This window comes from Phalacrocorax carbo, chromosome 1 (genome assembly GCF_963921805.1).
Source record: "Phalacrocorax carbo chromosome 1, bPhaCar2.1, whole genome shotgun sequence".
Lineage (NCBI taxonomy): Eukaryota > Metazoa > Chordata > Aves > Suliformes > Phalacrocoracidae > Phalacrocorax > Phalacrocorax carbo.
Genome location: NC_087513.1, coordinates 151,925,914 through 151,945,975, shown reverse-complemented (window position 1 = coordinate 151,945,975; position 20,062 = coordinate 151,925,914). Strand labels below are relative to the sequence as shown.

General features: G+C 37.5%; 1 protein-coding gene across 3 annotated transcripts in view; it reads left to right on the top strand.

Annotated features, from left to right (window-relative positions):
- Positions 1-20,062, top strand: part of ATP11A (ATPase phospholipid transporting 11A) — a 135,950-nt gene that overhangs the window by 59,359 nt on the left and 56,529 nt on the right. For all 3 annotated transcript variants that reach the window (XM_064440179.1, XM_064440188.1, XM_064440195.1), the window contains exons 2-4: positions 4,080-4,202; positions 17,186-17,275; positions 18,398-18,478. In XM_064440179.1, the coding sequence (XP_064296249.1) occupies positions 4,080-4,202; positions 17,186-17,275; positions 18,398-18,478 (294 nt within the window). The remainder of the gene's footprint in view (positions 1-4,079; positions 4,203-17,185; positions 17,276-18,397; positions 18,479-20,062) is intronic.

Below are 20,062 nucleotides of genomic sequence, written 5' to 3'. Positions count from 1 at the left end.
AGTTACTTTTTTCAGGAGCTATTGCTAGCATCTTCCTATCATCCTTTTGCTGTCACCCGTTGAATACAAACTGCCTTGTGTTTTCAGATAATATATTTTAATTAAATTAAATTTAGATAAAAACTACCAGAGTAGCATGAAGATGAATCTCCAGCAAGTTTCAGTTTGATTTTTTTTTTTAAATCAGAAAAATAAGCTGCATAAATATTTGAACTCCTACATGCATTAAGGTATAATCCTGTTAACTGGCTCTATTTAGTGTTACGTAAAGATGACTTAAGTCTTTTGCTAGTCTTTGCTTTCTGTATTGCTGACCCTGCTTGAAAGAGTAAAAGCTAAGTAATGCTTCTTCATTGATGTGCCAATGAAACTAGGTCTCAGTACATTGAGCTTTATACTATAAATAGGAGCAGATAATGCTAAGGTCTATTTATGGTTTCTTAGACATATCCTTAACGGGCTTAAGTAGTAGAACTTAAAAAAAGTGAATATTGTTCATTGTTCTGGCAGCAGCATCAGATTGCTTTTTTCACTTACCCTGGTGTAATTTTATAAATGATCTCTCATGTGCAATACCTGAACATTAAAATAATTGTTGGATGAATGTGTTTGGCTTTATCAGTTTGTATTACCAGATATTAAATTGGGGTGTGTTGATTTCCCTAAGTGGCGTGCATCCTGACTTGTAGTGCTGTTGTCCTAAAAGCATCTTTTTCTGCTTCATGCGAGTGAGTTTCCTTGTGGTCGTACTGAATAATGTATACTACTTTTTGCATTGCGCTCCAGTCTCACTGAAAAATGTAGCCTTACTCTTCCCTGCTAAACTTTTACACTTGGACTGTGAATGTTTTGGCATTTTAAAGTGGTAGAATTGGGTTAGTAAAGTGCATTGATTTTTCTACCCTATTAATATACCAAAAAATAAAAAAATGTTCTATGCTAGCAGATACTTAAGTTGGATATGGTTTTGTATTTTTGTGGTGAAATTGTCAATTAATGATAAAATCAGATCCAATTAAGCTAACAGAAGAGATTGTCTTAATTTTTATAACCATGTTTAAAGTAAATTTTATAGAGTCTTTCTTTAGGGATACAAATTCCAGGTTGTGGCATTAAGTTGTTTTTACTTAGTGTTAACACAATACTCCAGGGCCATCAGACCTTTAAAAACTGGTAGCAATACAGGAGAATGCTGCGTAGAGCTTTCTTTTGAATTTCCTAGCTTGATAGGTAATTTCAGAGGACTGTTTTAACTGAGTCATGGTAAAGATCAGTTTATATTGTGAAATAAAAAAAAAATGCTTTTTTGAATTAATATCCTTGTCAAGCTGTCTCAGATTGGCTAATAATAAGTATAAGAGATTAATTGTCAGGCTGGGCCTGTGTAGAGGGAAGGAGGAGCTGAGAGATTTCTTACTGATGTTCAAAGATTCCATGTGTTGAATTACCATTAGCCCTTTACACAATCGTGTCTGAACTCAGGCACTTAACTGTATCAGGAGTAATTTCTGTTGCTTTTATGTCTGGAATGTCCTTCCTTACAAAAAAATTAATAAACATTGTACACCTTAATTTACTACTTCGGGATATCTCAACTGTCTTGCATTTCTAGGAGTATTGCTTGGCACGAGTGTCAATAAATCATTTGTGTGCATTGTACATTCAAGTGCACCGACAAGGTAAAATAAATTACATTCCAATAAAATGATAAAATAAAGCACACTTTTTGGCATAGAAGGAAGGTGGAGTATGGAAACATTTTTGCTGCTTTACTTCCTTCTAAAATATTTTGGCTTGCTGAAAGAATCCTACCTGCTCTTCAGAAGTCGGCTGAATGGCAGTTTGCTTTTTGGGTTGTGGCAAGTCCAGTCAGTGATATGGGAGGAGCTGTCTGGCTGGAGAATCAGTGTAATTTTTAAACTAACCCACATACTAATTTCAGGTCTATGCTGGAGTGATCTGATGTGTGAGAAATGTTGTATGTGTGCTCCCACTGCATTGGGGATAGTGAGTTTAGCATAAACTATGACTAGGCTGTTGGTGTGCCTTATGAATGGCTGGCACTTTTACTTCCTTTATAAGTGGCTCGTCTTTGTATAATATTGGAGTGACTCTTTTTCAAATTATTGAATATTGAATAACATATTGGAATGGCTAAGAAAAACTCTGGTTTTACCTTTTTGGTTTTATGCTTAGCTTTTTAATTTTGGCCTTTGGTAGCTTCTGAACATAATGTCTTCATTTTTCTTTAATGTGCAAGAATTAGTAATGATTTAGGGTCCTTTTTAACTAGTTCCAGTATAAATATCTAGGACAGCAGAATTTGCTTTTCTTTAAGCCTCTTATTTCACTTTACATTTTACTTCATGACCACTCAGCTATTCTGTGGTTAATAGCCTGAGTTCAATAGATTTTTCTTTCTAGATTTTTGATTGTTCTCCCCCGCTCCCAAGAAAGTAATGCATATCACATAACTGTTCTATAAGCTTCACTGCTCCAGCTTCTCAGAGTATTGTGAGACTTTTATATGTCTATCTCCACAATAATTTGTGTTGACAGATTTTTTTTTGCCTGTGTTGCACTTAAGGCAGTGAAATAATCATATAGAAATGAACCAACGAAGGAAATGTTAGAGTGATTTTTTTTTTAAAGTTTGAGAACTATATTTTATTTCAGACTTATTAGCCATGTCTGTACTAGTAAAGTAAATGAGCCCAGAACTATTGACAGCAAGACTAGTTAGCAAAAAAACCCACCCCATGCCTATATGATTAAACTATCTTTTATTGTCAAAAACTGCGCAGCTACATCCAGCTGCTTTGGGGAGTGATGCTTTGGCTGTGTTAACTACCAAACTGCTTCTGAAATTGGTTTGGTGTTAGTTTGCTAGTAGTCTGACAGCTCACCCTTAGAGACAGACAATCAAGCACCAGGGCCCAGGAGTGCTTTCAGGACGTATTTAATATACTAAATAGATGTAGCTGTTGAAGATGCAGAATAGAAGCTTCCCTCTAATATGCTTAATAGAAGTATATGGAAACATATCATTACATCATAAAGCAGAGTTTGAGTTTAAATTGATTACATATTTAACTATTTAAATTACTCCAGACGTGACCTGATAATGATGTTAAAAGCACTGATGCCTGGGCTTCTCTATGTAGGACAAAGTATTAGGAACGTATTTCGTAGTTAAGAAATATTTTTCATATGGTAGATGGGAATTAGCAAGACTAAGGGATGACTGATTTGTAATCCAAGTCCCCAAAAGAAAAAAAAACCTAACCCAGTCAAACTTAAATAAAAAAAAAAAAAATCCAAGCATTTTGGTTTTATGTAAATACTTCTCTACAGTAATTTTTACCTTTTTTAACAGTGAATCGAAAGCACAGAAGTGCTAATCTTAGAGAAGCTGTAGGAGTGATGGGGTTTCATGATGTGAATATATGAACCTTTCATTTTGGCTCACCTACTGTTTTTCTACTTGTAGACGCAGCTTTCATTAAAGAGCAAGGGATGAGAGTTGTCAGGCTGAGGTCTTTTCCTGGCAATCTAAGAGTCCCTAAGCTTATTTGTGTCTGGGGAAATGGTTATTACAGTATCTCAGAGAACAGAGTTTCACTTTGCTGAAATAAAATCCCAAGTTATAGTTGGCTAGCCTTAAGAGATTTACTTGTCATATAAACATTTTAATGACCACTGATTTTTGTCAGTGGTAAAATGAGTAGCAACCACATAAACACTTACTAAATATCTAATTTGGCAGAGAAAATCTTAAGCCATTCTTCTTATTTCAATTATAAAGCTAAAATGTCAGAATAATAATTTTCATGGATTCCCTTTTATTGCCTTAAGTGAAAGTGCAGTGCAATTAGGCAGACTTTTGACAATTGACTTAGTTTTATTGTTTTAATGGTCTTGAAATTATACAGAGAAGTGAGGGGTCACATACTGATGGCGATGTATGTGTTGACGATCAGATACATGATTAGTTAATTCAGTGTGTGACTCATCTTACTGCAGAAATACTGAGTGAACTGAGTGACATGATGACTGAGGGTTTTTTTCCCCCCCCATAGTGTGCTGGAGAAGAGAATTGGGTGGACAGTCGGACTATTTATGTTGGACATCGTGAACCACCTCCAGGCGCTGAAGCTTACATTCCACAGAGGTTTCCAGATAACCGAATAGTTTCATCAAAGGTAGTAGTATCTCCTTTCATTCATTCACATAAATCAACTTAAGTTATTCTTTGTGCATTCATTTATTTCTATCGAAATTTTCTTCCACTACTTCCTATATATTTCTCCTTTACCATGACTGACAAAGGTAAAATTAAGGTATCTCAGGGTTCTTCTGTAAAAAAGTAATTGCCAAATTGCCTTGAACAGGAACAGGAATAGAATTACTTCTCTAGGGTCTACTATAGTATGTAGTGAAGTTTTAGAGTGATACAGTGCTTTTCCACAAAGGACTAAGAAAACAACTTTCATTTGGGACAACCCTGGAGTAAAGAAAACCTTCCCAAGGAAAGACCTCATTCTTTGTAATCTAAAGCAATACTTCAAAGTACTAGAAATAGTATGATCAATATAAGTGCTCAACAAATGAACATATCTCCACAAAACAGTTCAATTTCCTTCAAAAGCTCATACTGACAAAACCTCATAGAAATAATATTCTTTGTTATACATGTACAAGTGAATCATTCTTAAATTCCTGGTATTGTGATACCCTTTAGAAGCCCTCCAGTTGTCCCTCACTTTTAACTACTAAATCTTTCCATAAGCTTCAGCAGCTTTCTGTGAGCAGTTGTTGTGTTGGTACTCCCCACTGTTTAGACTGACTGGCTTGCTTTAGCCAAAGGTTTGTATTGCAGCGGCATGGAACACCGAACATTTGAAGCTTATTGTATGGCTAACACCCTAAGAACTTCAAGTTTTTCATGTGCTTAGATCTTAATCTTCATGAGCACACACCTTCAACTATTTCATAATGAATTCAAAAGAATAGCTCCTCTACTGGGAAAATTTCTTTTTAAACAGTGTCTCAGATCTACAGACTCATTTTAAAAACCTTAGTAGCATTGTGATCTCAAGGAACTGAGTGCTTACCATTTGTGGGATCTGAACGTTTGCCATCCATTAATATAATGGCAAAGCTGTAATAAAACCCATGTTTTTTTCAAACTGCGCTCATTTCTTAGCAAAATTTTGTATTTTACTACCTTCCTTCACTACTGTTTTTATTACCTTATTTCTGTACGTCATTCAAAGACAGTGTAAAAACAAACAGCATAGTATCTACGCATCTTTAATTAGATAGTTTTTTGAAAGGTAATGCAGTAAATAATCCAGATGAAATACAGTCAGACTAGTACAGTGGGAAATCCTGTGCTCTACACCATCATTTGTGATGCCTTTCTGGATTACTGAAGAGTAAATATTTTATTCAAATCTTTGTGTCCCTGTGACTCTCTTATTTTTTCATCTTGTACATCTCATCTGGGATGTATGTAAATAAAGGCATTGAAGTTACTGCTGATAGTCTTTGAAATAAATACATCCTATTTGACCCTGCAAAATGTTTGACACCATTTTGTGATGGTGAAATTAGTGGAAGTTCCAAGTTATTGTGCTTTGCAGAGTGAAAACTTTTAAGACTTAAACCTGGATTGAGCTGAGGATCCCTGCCAGCAATTAGTAAGTATGTATGATTTCAACCAGTTCAGGAAAGAGACTTCACTGTCTTTTTATTTGAATATAAAGTATATTCAGTTTAATGTTTTAAATGTTAAACTGTTCAGTTGTGAATGGTTTTCCATAAACGAAAGATGATTAGTGGAAACAATGTTTATATATAATATTTCATTTTCTGTTTATTGATTAAATTTCTCACACTTAAAAAATAAAACAAGTTGTCTTTGAGGAAGTAAATACAGTGATGATATTTCAGGAGGGAACAAGAGTTAGCATAAATGCTTTATAATATTGAACAGTTCATTAGACTGCTGAAAGGTCAGTTTTAAGGACAGTTGGTTTTTTATGAGAACTTTACATGCTGTCGTGCCTGTACTGTCCCTTTCAGGTAAATTCTGTTGTTCACATGCTCCATCCCAAACAGCCTGGGTAAAGCACCGTTGTGGCTTGGCTTGCATTCATTCTGGTTCTGTAAGCTAACTAGCACTTAACCTTTCACTCTGTCCTTGTCACTTGCTCCCTTATGAACACTGGAGGGACACTGACCACAGCTTAGGAAACACAGATGTAAACTTCCTGAAAAATGAGAAAATGTACAAAATTAAGATGGGAAAATCCATAATTGTTACAGTAAAGCAAAGATATATACACGCAAGCACACTGTATGTTACCACATCCATGAAGAGTATTTCCTTTTTCTTACATTGGTGAGACAGGCAGTAACTTTCAGCTGTGCTTTTATAGGTCTTTAGTGCTTATATAAGTAAATATGATTGCTCTTCAAGGATGAGGAACTCTGAACTTCCAAGTACAGATTTTTACCAATATAAGACAAACTGAATTTCTAAACAGAGTACTTTAAAACCATGAGGAAACCTCATCAACTAGACTATTGATATGCTGCTGTACTAACAGATGTCCTGTCATAAAGCCCTGAAAAAAGGCAGCAGCTTGAAATAACTGAAAGTCTAAGGTTCATATTATTTCATTCCAAAGGTGAACTTTACTGTGCTTTACCAGAGGCTTCCTGGTGTCAGCAAGATAATAATTTTATTCCAGTACAGAGGGATATTTCTTGTATATTGCAGTGTCACTATGGAATGTGGTTAATGCTCTTGTCTGCTTAATGACATACTCCTGGTCATGAAAAATGATATCTAGACAGACCTTGGCCAGACAAAAATGCTCATTTGATTTGATGTGTTAATTCAATTATGATTCCAACAGTGCATTGCAAAAAGGCTGTGTTGAAATAATAAAAAGCAAAAATTTATGTCTTTTGGATTGTGCATACAGTTTATGTTCTAGAGGTAGTGACCTTTGTAAGGTGGATCCTTACATTGATCTAACTTCCAGCTACTTCAGCTGCCTATGGTGTTTAGCCTTTAAAGTAGCTGTTGTGTGCCCTTGATTGAATTTATCATATGAGAGCGAGAGAGCATGGCAAAGTATCAGTTGGTAGAAAATCCTAATGTTTCAAATGAGAAGAAAGAAAAGTAATTGAATTGTCAGGGAGGTTGCTTGCTTTTTTTGCTTTAAAATTATTCATATTTTGAAATTATTTAGTGATTAGTAGAATTGCTATGTCAAAGGGAAATAAGTTAAACTATGTGGCAGTAACAGTTAATAGAACTTGGTGGGAAATAACTTTTTTTCTTCTGAAACAGGAAAACAAGATGTTTTTATTTTTTTAAAGACTGTTAACTTACAAACTAACTTTTTAATATAAAACTTCCTTAAGGTCCAAACTTCCTATTTTTGTGCCGGGGTATCCCAATCAGTATGCTAAACAGAATGTCTGTACATGCATAGTAGTATGTGGATGTGCCTGACCAGCTAAGAATTGCCAAAGGTCCATCTGGCTCCATACGTTGTCACAAGCAGTAGATTCCTAGGGAAGAATATAAGAACATATAAGCACAGAGTGATACTTCTCCCGAATACTCTTAGTATTTGCTGATCTGTGACTTAGCCATTGGTGAGCCCAAAGTGGTGATTTTGTAATAAGCCTTTAATGGATTTCTCCTCTGTGAATTTCTTTTTGAGCCCATGTAAATTTTCAGGATACATAGTTAAGGCATGGTTAAACTGTAGAAATGTTTGCCTAAAGAAACTATGACCCTTCATTTTAAAACTCTGCTGATTTCAGTTCATGTTCCACGTTCTTGAATCTGAGATAAACTGTTACCCCCATTTATCTTCTTGATTCTGTTAGCGATGATCTACCCTATTCCTTTCCAGGCTGAATAACCTTAGTCTCTTCAATAATTGCTGTGTGGAAGCTAGTTCATACCTTTGCTCAGATTGGTCTGTACCTTTTCTAAGCCAGCTGTAGAATTTTTAAGATGGAGAAATGCATAGAGCATTCAATGTATAGGCTAACTTCGGATTTATACAGTGGCATCATGATGTTTTTAGCTCTTTATTAATTTGTTAGTAATTTCTAACATTCAAATTCCTTTTCCAGATGTTAATCTGATAATTTTATATACCTGCTATACTTAAAGGATCTTGTTCATTTGTAGGTAAAGTAGGGATTTGTACCTCCTGTTCTAGGTGAATGAATGAACTGAAGACTAATTAAATGTGTACATTTGTCACTTGAACAGAGGTGGAAATTGTGTGGAAAATAAAATCTTTCTGAGGCAACAACACGGAGTTCTGTAGGAACATGTTTAATAGCTGCATAATGCTTTTGACAGACAACCTAAAGAATAAACCACAAGAAAGAACTAAAAATTTCAGAGATGCCAGGATAGGAATAGCCTGTTGAATGAGAGGTCAGAGGCTTCCTGGTGTGTCAGAGGCAGCTATCAAACTTAAAAACCCCAGTAACATTCTGCAGGAGGACTGATTGGTTTTTTCCATACCACCCATAGAGGAAGCTGCGTTAGAGAGACTTATGAAGTCTTTTATTCGGTTCAGTCTGTGGGTAGTCAATACATAGTATTTTGCCTTGATGATTCTGTCTAGGTACAAACTTTTACTGTCATAGTTTCATAAAGAGAAGTTTCTACAGCTACAAAACCCACTTGTGCCTGGGTCACTAACATAACTGGAAGCAGTGTGACCTAAACTCCCACAAGATGATACGGAAGAGTAGCTGGATATGACTCACAAGTGAAATGCAAGATTGAATCTACAGTGGATGCAGAACTGTTGCTTGAAGAACTTGCCCCAAAGTTAGAGATTTAATTCAAGTTAGTTTATGATATGAAATTATGAAATGCTGACTTGTATAGTAGCTTTATTTCCTGCATAAGTTCTTACAAAGAAGCAATAAGGTGCACCTAGATGGGAAAACAGTACTACTATTAACTCCTGCTTTGCAGTGCTGTACAACTATATTCATGGACCAGAAGTGCTTCCAGTTTTGTTTCACAAATAACTTTCTTCCGTTGTTCACACGTTTCGTTGGGACTTCTTATCAAATACCGATCCCAGACATTGATTTGTAGGAGAATGACCTGAAACAATAATGCTGCATGTTGAGAATCCTACAAATTGCAGGGGAAACCTTAGCTACCTTCAGTGCTAATCTGATTAATTGTGAGTCATCTCAATTGCAGTGACTAATAGTTAAAGTAAGTTAAATAATTCTGACATGTTTCAGTGGATGTTGTTGAAATGGTCCCCCCTTCTAGCAGAAACTCATGCACTTGTGCTGTACCTCTTCCCTGCAGCAGTCACTCTTAGTGTCATTATAAAAACATAAAGCTGGGGGGGCCCTCTGATTTCTCATTGCTACATTTAGAAGAAATGTTAATACTGAAGCTTAAGGAAATATTACAATGCCTCCACCAATATAAGCCAGTTGGAACCCTGAGGAGACCTAGGCTGTCCCAGACCTCTCCAAGGTGATGCTTCATAACTGGAAGGATTTGTCTGGCCTCTCTAGGACCATGACATGGCAATTTCAAGTTGAAGAGTTCAAACACAGCCCTAAGCAATGGCATTTTGAAAGTCAAAATAGCTTCCAAAGCCCACAGTGGGAACTGGCATGGTCATGTGTTTGTGAAGCTGATAAATATTTGTGTAGCATGCCATGCAGGGGCAGAGAGGATGGGAAGACACAAATACATATGGGACAGGTACTGAGCAAGGAATGTTGCGTGTACCTTTTAGTGTGGACATACTGATCTGCTCTAAAAGCAGCTGTAACACAGACTTCCCAGCTTGTGCCCAGGTAATCCACTGACTCACAGCCATACTGGCTGAAGCAGAAGGTCAGGTCCGATGCTGCAAGGGGTAGCTAGTCAGGTTTGCCCAGCCATGCCAAAGGGGGAGGAGCTGTTACCGATGAAGAAGAGTACATGGGCTTGACCAGCAGCCAATCTTAAATGCTTCTGAATCAGCTGGACTCTGCCTGGTGCCAGCTCAGGGATAGCAATGGATGGGATGGCATGGGAATGCATGAGCATGCAGTTGTTCTTCCAGGGACAATAGTACAAGTTCCTTCTGTGGACAGCCGCCAGTGTCTAGAGAGAGCAAGGGAAAGCTGTTAGCTCTGATGATCCTGCTTGGGGTGGGATTTCCAGGGCAGAGGCTCTCTGCAACCTCCCTTGTGTTCCCAGGAGAAGCCATGTACCCTTCCTCCGACTCAGCCCAGGGTTAACTGTGATCTTCTACTCTCTGCTGGTACTGCCCCAAACAAAGCTTTTAAGTTAACTTTTTCATATCAGTATGGAGTCTGTGTGCAGCAAGAGACAAGTGGAAGAAAGGAAGGAAAGCAGGCAGGTCCAAACCCAACACCAAGGAGGAGGCTGTAATTCTCCTCACTTTACATATGAGAAAGTGAAGTTTGCACACACTCTTATACTCCTTCTCCTAGTGCTCTCTGTCTTCTGTCCTTAGTCAGTCATCCTTGGTGTAAGTTTGTGGTTGGTTTTTTTTCCCCTCTGGGTTTTTTTTGTTTCAGTTTTGTTTGGTTGGTTTTTTAATCGGATAATCTTGCTAGAGGCTGGGAGATGGTTTTGTCAGAGAAGTTCCTGGTGTTGTAGCTCCTCTTTGATAAGATTGAGAGTTGCTGGACAAGGACTACTAAAGATACGCTTCTTTGTAGTAGAAATCTTGTTTTATCAGCAACTTTAAGAAACACTATGATAAAATTTGTATGCTTGTTCATTTGAATGCGTATACAACATTTGAATTAATATCCCCAAATCAGTTTCATTTTTTTATGCTCTCTGAAGTGTACAGGTGGCTCATAGTCACATACAAAAGCCCTATGTGTAACAGAACTTACTATGATAAATGTGATGTGAACCACCCTATGTCATGGTGTGGAGAAGCAGGGATCTCTCCCTCAGTGGAGCTATAAATGCTCTGTAGGTGGTGTGCATGTTAATACTTTCCTTAAAATACAGTCAATTGTGTATTTCTATGTTCGTTCCAAATTGTCCTAAACATCACAAAGTGCTTCTCAAAATTTCATGCATATTACTATTCCAATTTTATTGGACAGAAGTCTGACTTTTTTTTGCTTAAAGAAGTTAGAGTTGCTACTGATTTAATAGTAGATCATAGATCAGTTCTGCCACAAACTTCCTATGTGGTAATAAGCAAGTCACTTGAGATAGACAAGCCATGCTCTTGACTCAGTTCTTAGTATTTCAGCTAATTATTGAGTTCCATTCCTATAGTTTTCTCTACTACTTCTCTACTCGATTAGACTTTCACAAATTGTGGTTAAAAAAATCAACGTTCAGAAATAAAACTAATTTTAAAGTTGTCAAACTTCTGATCAGACCTTTCAGCTATTCTGTTGAAGTGGGATAACTATATGTATGTAATACTTGTGGTGTTTTAATAGCATAATAACATGTAATGTATTATATTTAAAATTTTATGTACAGATATATACACACAGAGTCCAATTGTTAAGGTGGCAGCTTTAAGCATGTATTGTCTCTAGGTAACTGATAGGTACCATAAAAACATGCTAAAAATACTGAAGTCACTATGGACATGTTCAAGTTTTGTGTATGTGTGATCTGTTAAAAGAACAACACTGGAAAACTTAAAGTGACTGCAAGATTATTATTCAGTTTTTACCTGTTCTTCCTTGAATCCTCCAGATGGATTCTGTTTTGCTGAAGGGATGAGCATCAGCATAGCAGATGTCTACAAACCAGGGCTGAAGCTACATAGATTTTTTTTTTTTTTCAGAATAGTTTTAAGCATCTACAAGAAACATTTAAAAAGGTTGAGGGAAAGGAGTGAAATCAGAGCAGGTTAGAAGAGAGGTGGTGACTATTTAAAACAAATAAGCTGTAAGAAACGGAGATGTTGACAGAACTCAATAATGCAGTATGGAGTGCTTTTTTCTTACAGCTCCAGCTTTTGATGTCAAGTGATTACTTGGGAAACTTTCTTTTTGCTTAAGAAAATATCTGCCTCTTAGAATGGAAAGAGAAGTTTGAAATGTGAATCAAAATTTTGATATACAGATATCAAATGAAAAAGTCAAAATACAATGTTTAAAAAGACTAAACCATTAAGATGACCCTATTTTATAGTTTTGAATTTATGGGAATGGCTCTAACAAGGTGGTGTTGGAGCTGGAAGCAATATGGTATTAGCAAAAAGGATGCAGGAGTTGGTGGGATGGAGTAGGGCCATGAGCAGGAATACTGTGGAGGTGTGCACAAGTAGCCCAAGCACATAATTACAGAAATACACCAGCACTGCAGGTGCCATTACAATTATAAATAGGAAGAAAATCTACTTGAATTATGCTGTTTTGACTCTAGACAGACTTATTTTACAGTTCCTTGCACAGTGCTTCAAATGCATCTGTTCGCAGAATGTGTTCATCTCTTGGGGGAATATGTAACTCTACTGCTTGCTGGCTGATGTATTGCTTCCTGTATGCAAAAGGCATGTGTGTGCTCTGGCCTGTGTCTTTTGCAGCAATCGAAAAAGATCAGTTAAACCTTCCCCAACTTAAAACCTTCAAGTGCATAATTATTGGGATAACCTTATTTCCTTCAAGTGAGTTATAGGAACTATAGTTTGGTAGTTAAATATACATAAACTACTTTTCAGAGTTGACAAAGAGTGTGGTGAGAAATTATCTGAAGAGGAGAGACAGTAGTAACTCTCTATCTGGGCACAGTGTCATGTATTTAATATCTCTGCATCATCTTTGAAAGGTTGTGGAGGACAGGAGAGGTACCCGAGGACTGGAGTAAAGCAAATGTCACTCCAGTCTTCAAAAAGGTCAAGAAGGAGGACCTGGGGAACTATAGGCCAGTCTGCTTCATCTCCATCCCTGGAAAGGTGATGGAGCAGTTCATCCTGGAGGTCATCTCCAGGCGTGTAGAGGAAAAGAAGGTTATCAGAAGTAGTCAACATGGATTCACCAAGGGAAGATCACATGTGACCAACCTGATAGCCTTCTACAATGGTGTGACTGGCTGAGTCGACGAAGGGAGAGCACTGGATGTTGTCTATCTCGACTTCAGTAAGGCATTCAACACTGTCTCCCATAGCCTTCTCACAGGCAAGCCAAGGAAGTGTGGGTTGGATGAGTGGACAGAGTGAGGTGGATTGAGAACTGTCTCAACAACAGAACTCAGGGGGTTGTGATCAATGGGGCAGAGTCTGGATGGAGGCCTGTCACTAGTGGTGTTCCTCAGGGGTCTGTGCTGGGTCAAGTCCTGTTTAACATATTCATCAATGACCTGGATGATGGGATAGTGTAACCTTAGCAAGTTTGCTGATGATACCAAGCTGGGAGGAGTGGCTGATACACCAGAAGGCTGTGCTGCCATCTAAAAAGACCTGGACAGGCTGGAGAGGTGGGTCGAGGGGAATCTCATGAAATTCAACAAGAGCAAATGCAGGGTCCTGCACCTGGGGAGGAACAACCCCAGGCACTAGTACAGGCTGGGGGCTGACATACTGGAAAGCAGCTCCACTGAGAAGGACCTTGGAGTGTTGGTGGGCAGCAAGCTGACCCTGAGCCAGCACTGTGCCCTTGTGGCCAAGAAGGTCAACGGTATCCTGGGCTGCATTAAAAGGAGCGTGGCCAGCAAATCAAGAGAGGTTATCCTCCCCTTGTACTCAGCCCTAGTGAGACCACATCTGGAGTACTGTGTCCAGTTTTGGGCCCCCAGTTCAAGAAGGACGTGGAACTGCTTGAGCAAGTCCAGCAGAGAGCTACCAAGATGATCAGGGGACTGGAGCATTTCTCTTATGAGGAAAGGCTGAGAGACGTGGGTTTGTTCAGCCTGGAGAAGAGAAGGCTGAGGGGGGGATTTCATCAATACCTATAAATATCTAAAGGGAGGGAGGCAGGATGATCACAGAATCACAGGTTGGAAGGGACCTCAGGGATCATCTAGTCCGACCTTTCTAGGAAGAGCACAGTCTAGATAAGATGGCCCAGCACAGTGTCCAGACAACTCTTAAAGGTGTCCAACGTGGCCGAGTCAGCCACTTCCCTGGGGAGATTATTCCAATGGTGACTGTCCTCACTGTGAAAAATCTTCCTCTCGTGTCCAGTCAGAATCTCCCCAAGAGCAACTTGTGTCCATTCCCCTTTGTCCTCTCCATGTGACTCCGTGTAAAAAGGGAGTCTCCATCTTCTTTGTAGCTGCCCCTTAAGTACTGGTACATGGGGATGAGATCCCCTCTAGCCTCCTTTTCTCAAGGCTGAAAGCCTCTTTTTCTCAAGGCTGATGGGACTAGGCTCTTTTCAGTGGTGCCCAATGACAGGACAAGGGGGAATGGGCTCAAGTTGTAACAGAGGAAGTTCCACCTCAATATGAGAAAAAACTCCTTTCCTGTGAGGGTGCCAGAGCTGTGGCACAGGCTGCCCAGGGAAGTTGTGGAGTCTCCTTCCCTGGAGACATTCAAAACACGCCTGGACGCGTTCCTGTGCCCCTGCTCTAGGTGTGCCTGCTCAAGCAGGGGGGTTGGACAAGATGGTCTCCAGAGGTCCCTTCCAACCCCAGCCATGCTGTGATCTTCATTTTCAATGTTTTTTTTTCCTTGAAGGTTTTTATTTTGTTCCTGCTTAAGTAGGGCAGAGAAACTGCCTTGAATGCGGTCATGAGATAAATCTTGTTCTGAGTGGCAGCCACTCTGTTGTTTCTCCTGGGAGTGATTATGGTCGTTAAACATTAATCATCCATTTGTAGATACTGCTTGGAGCTACTGATGGCTGGGGCGAGAGGGAGGTCTGTCTACACATCTCAATGGTCTTTCTCTCTTGTCTAAACTCTGTCAAAAATTATTACTTCTCCTTTGAAGAAGAATGGGCAGAATAAAGATGTACTTAGTGTGTCTGAAACCCAGTGTAATAAAATGCTAAAAGTCTGTCAGGTTGATTGAAAATAGTTTTAAGAAGTTCTCTTTGTTAAGGAAACATCCAGTTTAAGTAACACCTCTTAGACCCTAAAAGTTATCTGCTCCCAGGTTATTCACACTTAATCATTTAAGAGAATTGCTGACCAAAGGTGGAGCTGCTGGAAAGACCACTGCTTGACAGGGAAAGCAATGAACTGAGGTTGGAATACGAGGAGGGTCAGATACCAAGAGTAAAGATAAACATTCAATTTTTTTATGGATGGTTGTTAAACTAATTTAAAAAAAGTAAATATCACTTCTGACAACAATATGCTTTGCCACACATTTAGTCAAATAACTCTCTAGGAGATTTAAACAGGTTATTGCTTAAGAGATTACATTTTATTTTATGAATGGTGATTTGGGGAGCTTGTATAAATCATCAAACTTTAGTGGTAAAACCCCCTTTAACATGGGAAAAAACCACTTGTTCTATCAAAAGAACTAAACAGAAGAATGTTGACAGGTTTTTCATGGAAACCTCTGCATTTGTCTTTCTCAGCAGGCAGAGATTAATGAAGAAGTAAATGCATAAGATTAGTAAACAGATAATGTGCCTGCTAATCAAAGTTAAAAATGAAAACGAAAAAATCATTATCACAGAATAGAATCTATAATATCACACACCACAACAGCAGCTTTGAATGATTGGGACTGTTGTGCAAGGAAAAACAATCAAGTCTAACCAGTTCTGTTTTGAAAGTCCAAGTAGCTGGGTAGTGGGTAGTGCAAGCAGCATTCCAGTCTGATGAAAAGCATTCTGACTGCAAGATGAGAGTACTTGACTTTTCAGCTGTTGCATATATGCCTGCCTGAGTTTTGGCTTGCTCACAGGTGGTTTAATATTGAGGTAGCTATTAAGCAGGATAAGTGTTTACTTAGGGCATATTTAGAATAGGTACTGATTTCTGGCACATGATGGAAACAAATATTTCATTCCTATGTCTTACACATGTCCAGGTTTTAACCCAAGTCAAGTAAAAAGATGACTCTGCATAGTAGGGGCTTCATATAAAACTGAGGCATGCTTCTTGGGGATCCTTTCCATCTGCAGGTGGAATAGAGGCATTTTCCTTCTAGAGCTCTGTCTGTCTTTGCTTTCAGGGCCAAATTTGGAAGTTTTATGACTTGGGGCATAATTTGCATATCAGCAAGTATCAGTGTAATCTGCCAAGAAGAGACAAGGCACATTTGTAGCAGAACAAATAATTAGGAGAAGCTTCTTAGCCCTTCTCCTTTGAAATGAAAGTTACGTTGGAGTTGTCATTTTGTTATGTGTCAAATGATAATTTGGTTAATAGGGTCATAAAACGTTAGTTCTCAAGCCATTTTTCACATCTTTTCACACAGTCTTAGCTGACATTTTTACATGCTTTCCAATAAACAATCCTTGCAATTTTTTTTTTTGTTTGGACCTACAGAATGAGCTATGTAAAAAGAGTATATTTGAAACTGCTGCAGGGTAGGGAAGGGACCAGATGACATACAGTCCTTTCTCTCTTATTTTTTTATCTTTTTCAGTTTTTGCATTTTCTGTTTTCACTTTTATGTACTGTTTCGTATGTCATTTTATTAAATTCTAGATAATTTGTAAGATCAGTAGAGAAATATGCAGCCAAATACTCTTATGCAGTGCTATTATTTATTTTGAGGAGTATGCTTGCGTCCAAGCCAAAGAAGAAAAGAGGGGCCGACAACTTCTATTTGGGCAACTTGCTATGACTGCATAGTTAACTTTGAGTGTCACCTGCCTCTTCAAGTCATGCATATAAAACTGGAAGTGAATTAAAAGTGGTGTTAGAACTGACTAGGGTGTCTTTAAAATCCTTGAATTTAACTGAACTGTTCTATAACTAAATCTGAGTGACTATTATTGTTAGTCAAAAACAATTTCAGTCCCTAGTACCAAGATTATCACAGTTGAGAAAATCCTGAGCCAATTCATATGATTCCAAGAATACATGATTGCCAATTTAAGATTCCATTTCAATAAATTACTATATAAAATAACAAATACTGCCACTTCTGGTTTAGTTTAATCTTAAATTGTGAATTATGAATTTGTTTTATTTTAGAACACAGAATGCAAATAATACTTCTCTCACACTGATAATCTGTGCTTTTGTTTTCAGTACACGTTTTGGAACTTTGTACCGAAAAATTTGTTTGAGCAATTCAGAAGAATAGCTAACTTCTATTTTCTCATAATTTTCCTTGTTCAGGTAAGCTATCCCCATTGTTTAATAAATTTCTGGATTCTTCCTAAAAAAACAAGGAGTTGAAAAAGGTTTAAAAATCAACTGGCTTTGAAGACTGGGGAGGTAAATGGTTGAGCTTGGATATCCTTTTACATTCATGCTGTGACAAAAGGAGTTTTATTTAACTTCCAGATTGTAAATGTGAATCTAACCTAAAGAGGAATTGACTCCATCACTGGTTTGATAGCAAGATGTCTCTTGATAAAATTGAAAATAATGAGGGTCATTTTTTATTTTTATTTTTTAATAAACAAACATCCAGATCGGTAAAACCATTGTTATAAATTATGTAGAGAATGAACTTCTATTAGTTTTGCTAAATATTACATTTCTTAACAGAATGATGCCTTGGCAGAAATTTTCTGACTGCGGACTGTCAGCAAAGCCTGTAGAGAAACCAAAATATACGTGCTTATACAGTGCTTGCTTAGGATGGTACATAAATACTTGGTTTTGTAACTATTAGTTCAGATAACTAGTTTGCCACTTTCTAGGTGTCTTCATTCTGAATGTTTTGCTATGACTTACATGTGTTGAGCAATAAAAGTCTTAGGAAGTTAACTGAAAAGCTGTATTACTTTGTACACCAGATTGTGCAGAAAGAAAAGCTATCTGGATTCCCAGAGTGGCTTTGTTATGATCTGAACTCTACCTCTTCATATATAATTGCAGAAGCCACAGCTCAGTAATTCAGGATTTACTGCTTGCACGCATAAGAACAGCTGTATTATATAACATGTGAAAACAGCATTATCCTAATTTCTAATATTGCTCAGTAATTTTGCCTCCAAAGCTGCAGCTTTTCAGTCTGGTCCTTATTTGAACTCTCATAAGCAACTATTTTGAATGTTAATCAATGTTAATCTGATCTAAATACACTATTGTATTTTATTATATCATATAGTTATTTTTCCAATTTTGTTGGTATGGTATATGTTCTTAAAATTGTATTAAAGTACTGTTCCTTTTAAAGTTCCTTGGTGCTTTGTAACATATTGGTGACGTGATTACTTGAAACATCTTGTTTGAAAAATTGCTTGCATTCACAAAAATATAAACAGAAAATATTTGTTCCTTTTGTTGCAGTTAATTATTGATACACCTACTAGTCCAGTTACAAGTGGACTTCCACTTTTGTTTGTCATCACTGTAACAGCTATCAAACAGGTACGTAATTTAGTGAGCAAAAGTAAAACCGAAGAGAACATTATTACTTGTTTTGCATTTCAATTTTCCATGCCTTTTTGTGTTAGAATGCCTTGGGGCAATGCCTAAAGAATGGTTGCGATGAGTTTTGACAGAGTAATTTTATGTTTGTTTTTGTAGTTTAAGTAGTATTGGTTGCTATATGATGATGATGTCTTACAAATTCAACATAAACTTCTAAATTATTTTATAATTTTGATGTCTTTGTGTTCCAAGGAATCATTTACATTCTTGTGTTAACTCAGCACTTGATTGTTTTTTCTGAATAGCTGTCCACATCTTATGTTTTTCTATAATGACTGAAAATGAGTTTAGCAAGAACTACAAAAACTTAAAAGGTAGATCTGCTGTTACCTTTGAGATTCCTTTAGCCTTTACAGTACGAACAGATAATAAAAATTATTTTGGTTCAAGTCTTCATTATATGTTGATTATAATAGATCCTCATGATAGCTTCAGTGCTTTCTACAGATTAGTACTGAACGGACATTAAGTATTCTCTAATTTTTAATGTGACAATCAATAAAATGGAAGCATTTTTTAGAAATCAGTTCTTGCCGCACCATTGAGTATAAAAGATCCTGATATAAGTTGTTCTGTCAAAGTACAATTTCATAATACAAGCATGGAATTGTACAGGTTTGCCGTTTCACTTTCAGGTTAGTACTACCAAAAGGAAAAGATTAAGGTAGTTTTTCACCTGCTACCCTAATGCTACAGTGCTACAGTTGATATGACAACTTAAATATAGATCGGATCTTATTGAAATTAGTGGAATCTCAGATGAATATAGAATGTTTTCAGTCATACGGGGATATTACAATCAGATCTGTGTGTTATCAGAATTCATGATATTACAGATTTGGTCTGGATAAGGAATGAATTGGGAATGAGCTCGTGACTGTTGTTCTGTTGATTTATCCACATCTGAATTTGTTGACTTTGAGTTTTGGGCCAGGTGCCGGAGGACAGGTGATATCTCATCTGGTATTAGCCTTGCTAGTGCAGAGTTAATACATCAAAAACTGTACTAAATTTGAACTAGCAAGTGAGTTTATAAGCAGTATTTTGCAGACGGTGCCTACAACACTCTTCTGCATTTACTGTACCATCTCACCATAGCCACAGAGTAGTTTCTAAAAATGTGTGCTCCTAAAGTAATAGCCACAAATAATGGTCTTTACAGTGGTTCTGTTGTGTTTTGGCTTTTTGCCTTCAGTGCAATATAATAACTGCTCCTGCAAGACAGGAACAATTACAGGAGTGTAAAAGCTCTGTGGCCCAGTGAGTTCCTTTTCCTGGTTCTGTCTTCACTGTATCTCTGGGTCCAGACACCAGCCACTTCTTTCCTTTATTTCAGTGAATGGGATGTGAATGTGAAAGGAAAATGTGTGCAAGTAGCTTGACATTCAGCGTGTTTTACTGGGCCACTTGAAGGAGTTAGCACTTATCATGGGCATAAGAAAAATCTCATGTCGTGCTTCAAAAAAAGATGTTCTCTCTTTTGGGAAAAAAATTCCATAAGGTAGCTGAACGTCAAGAAAG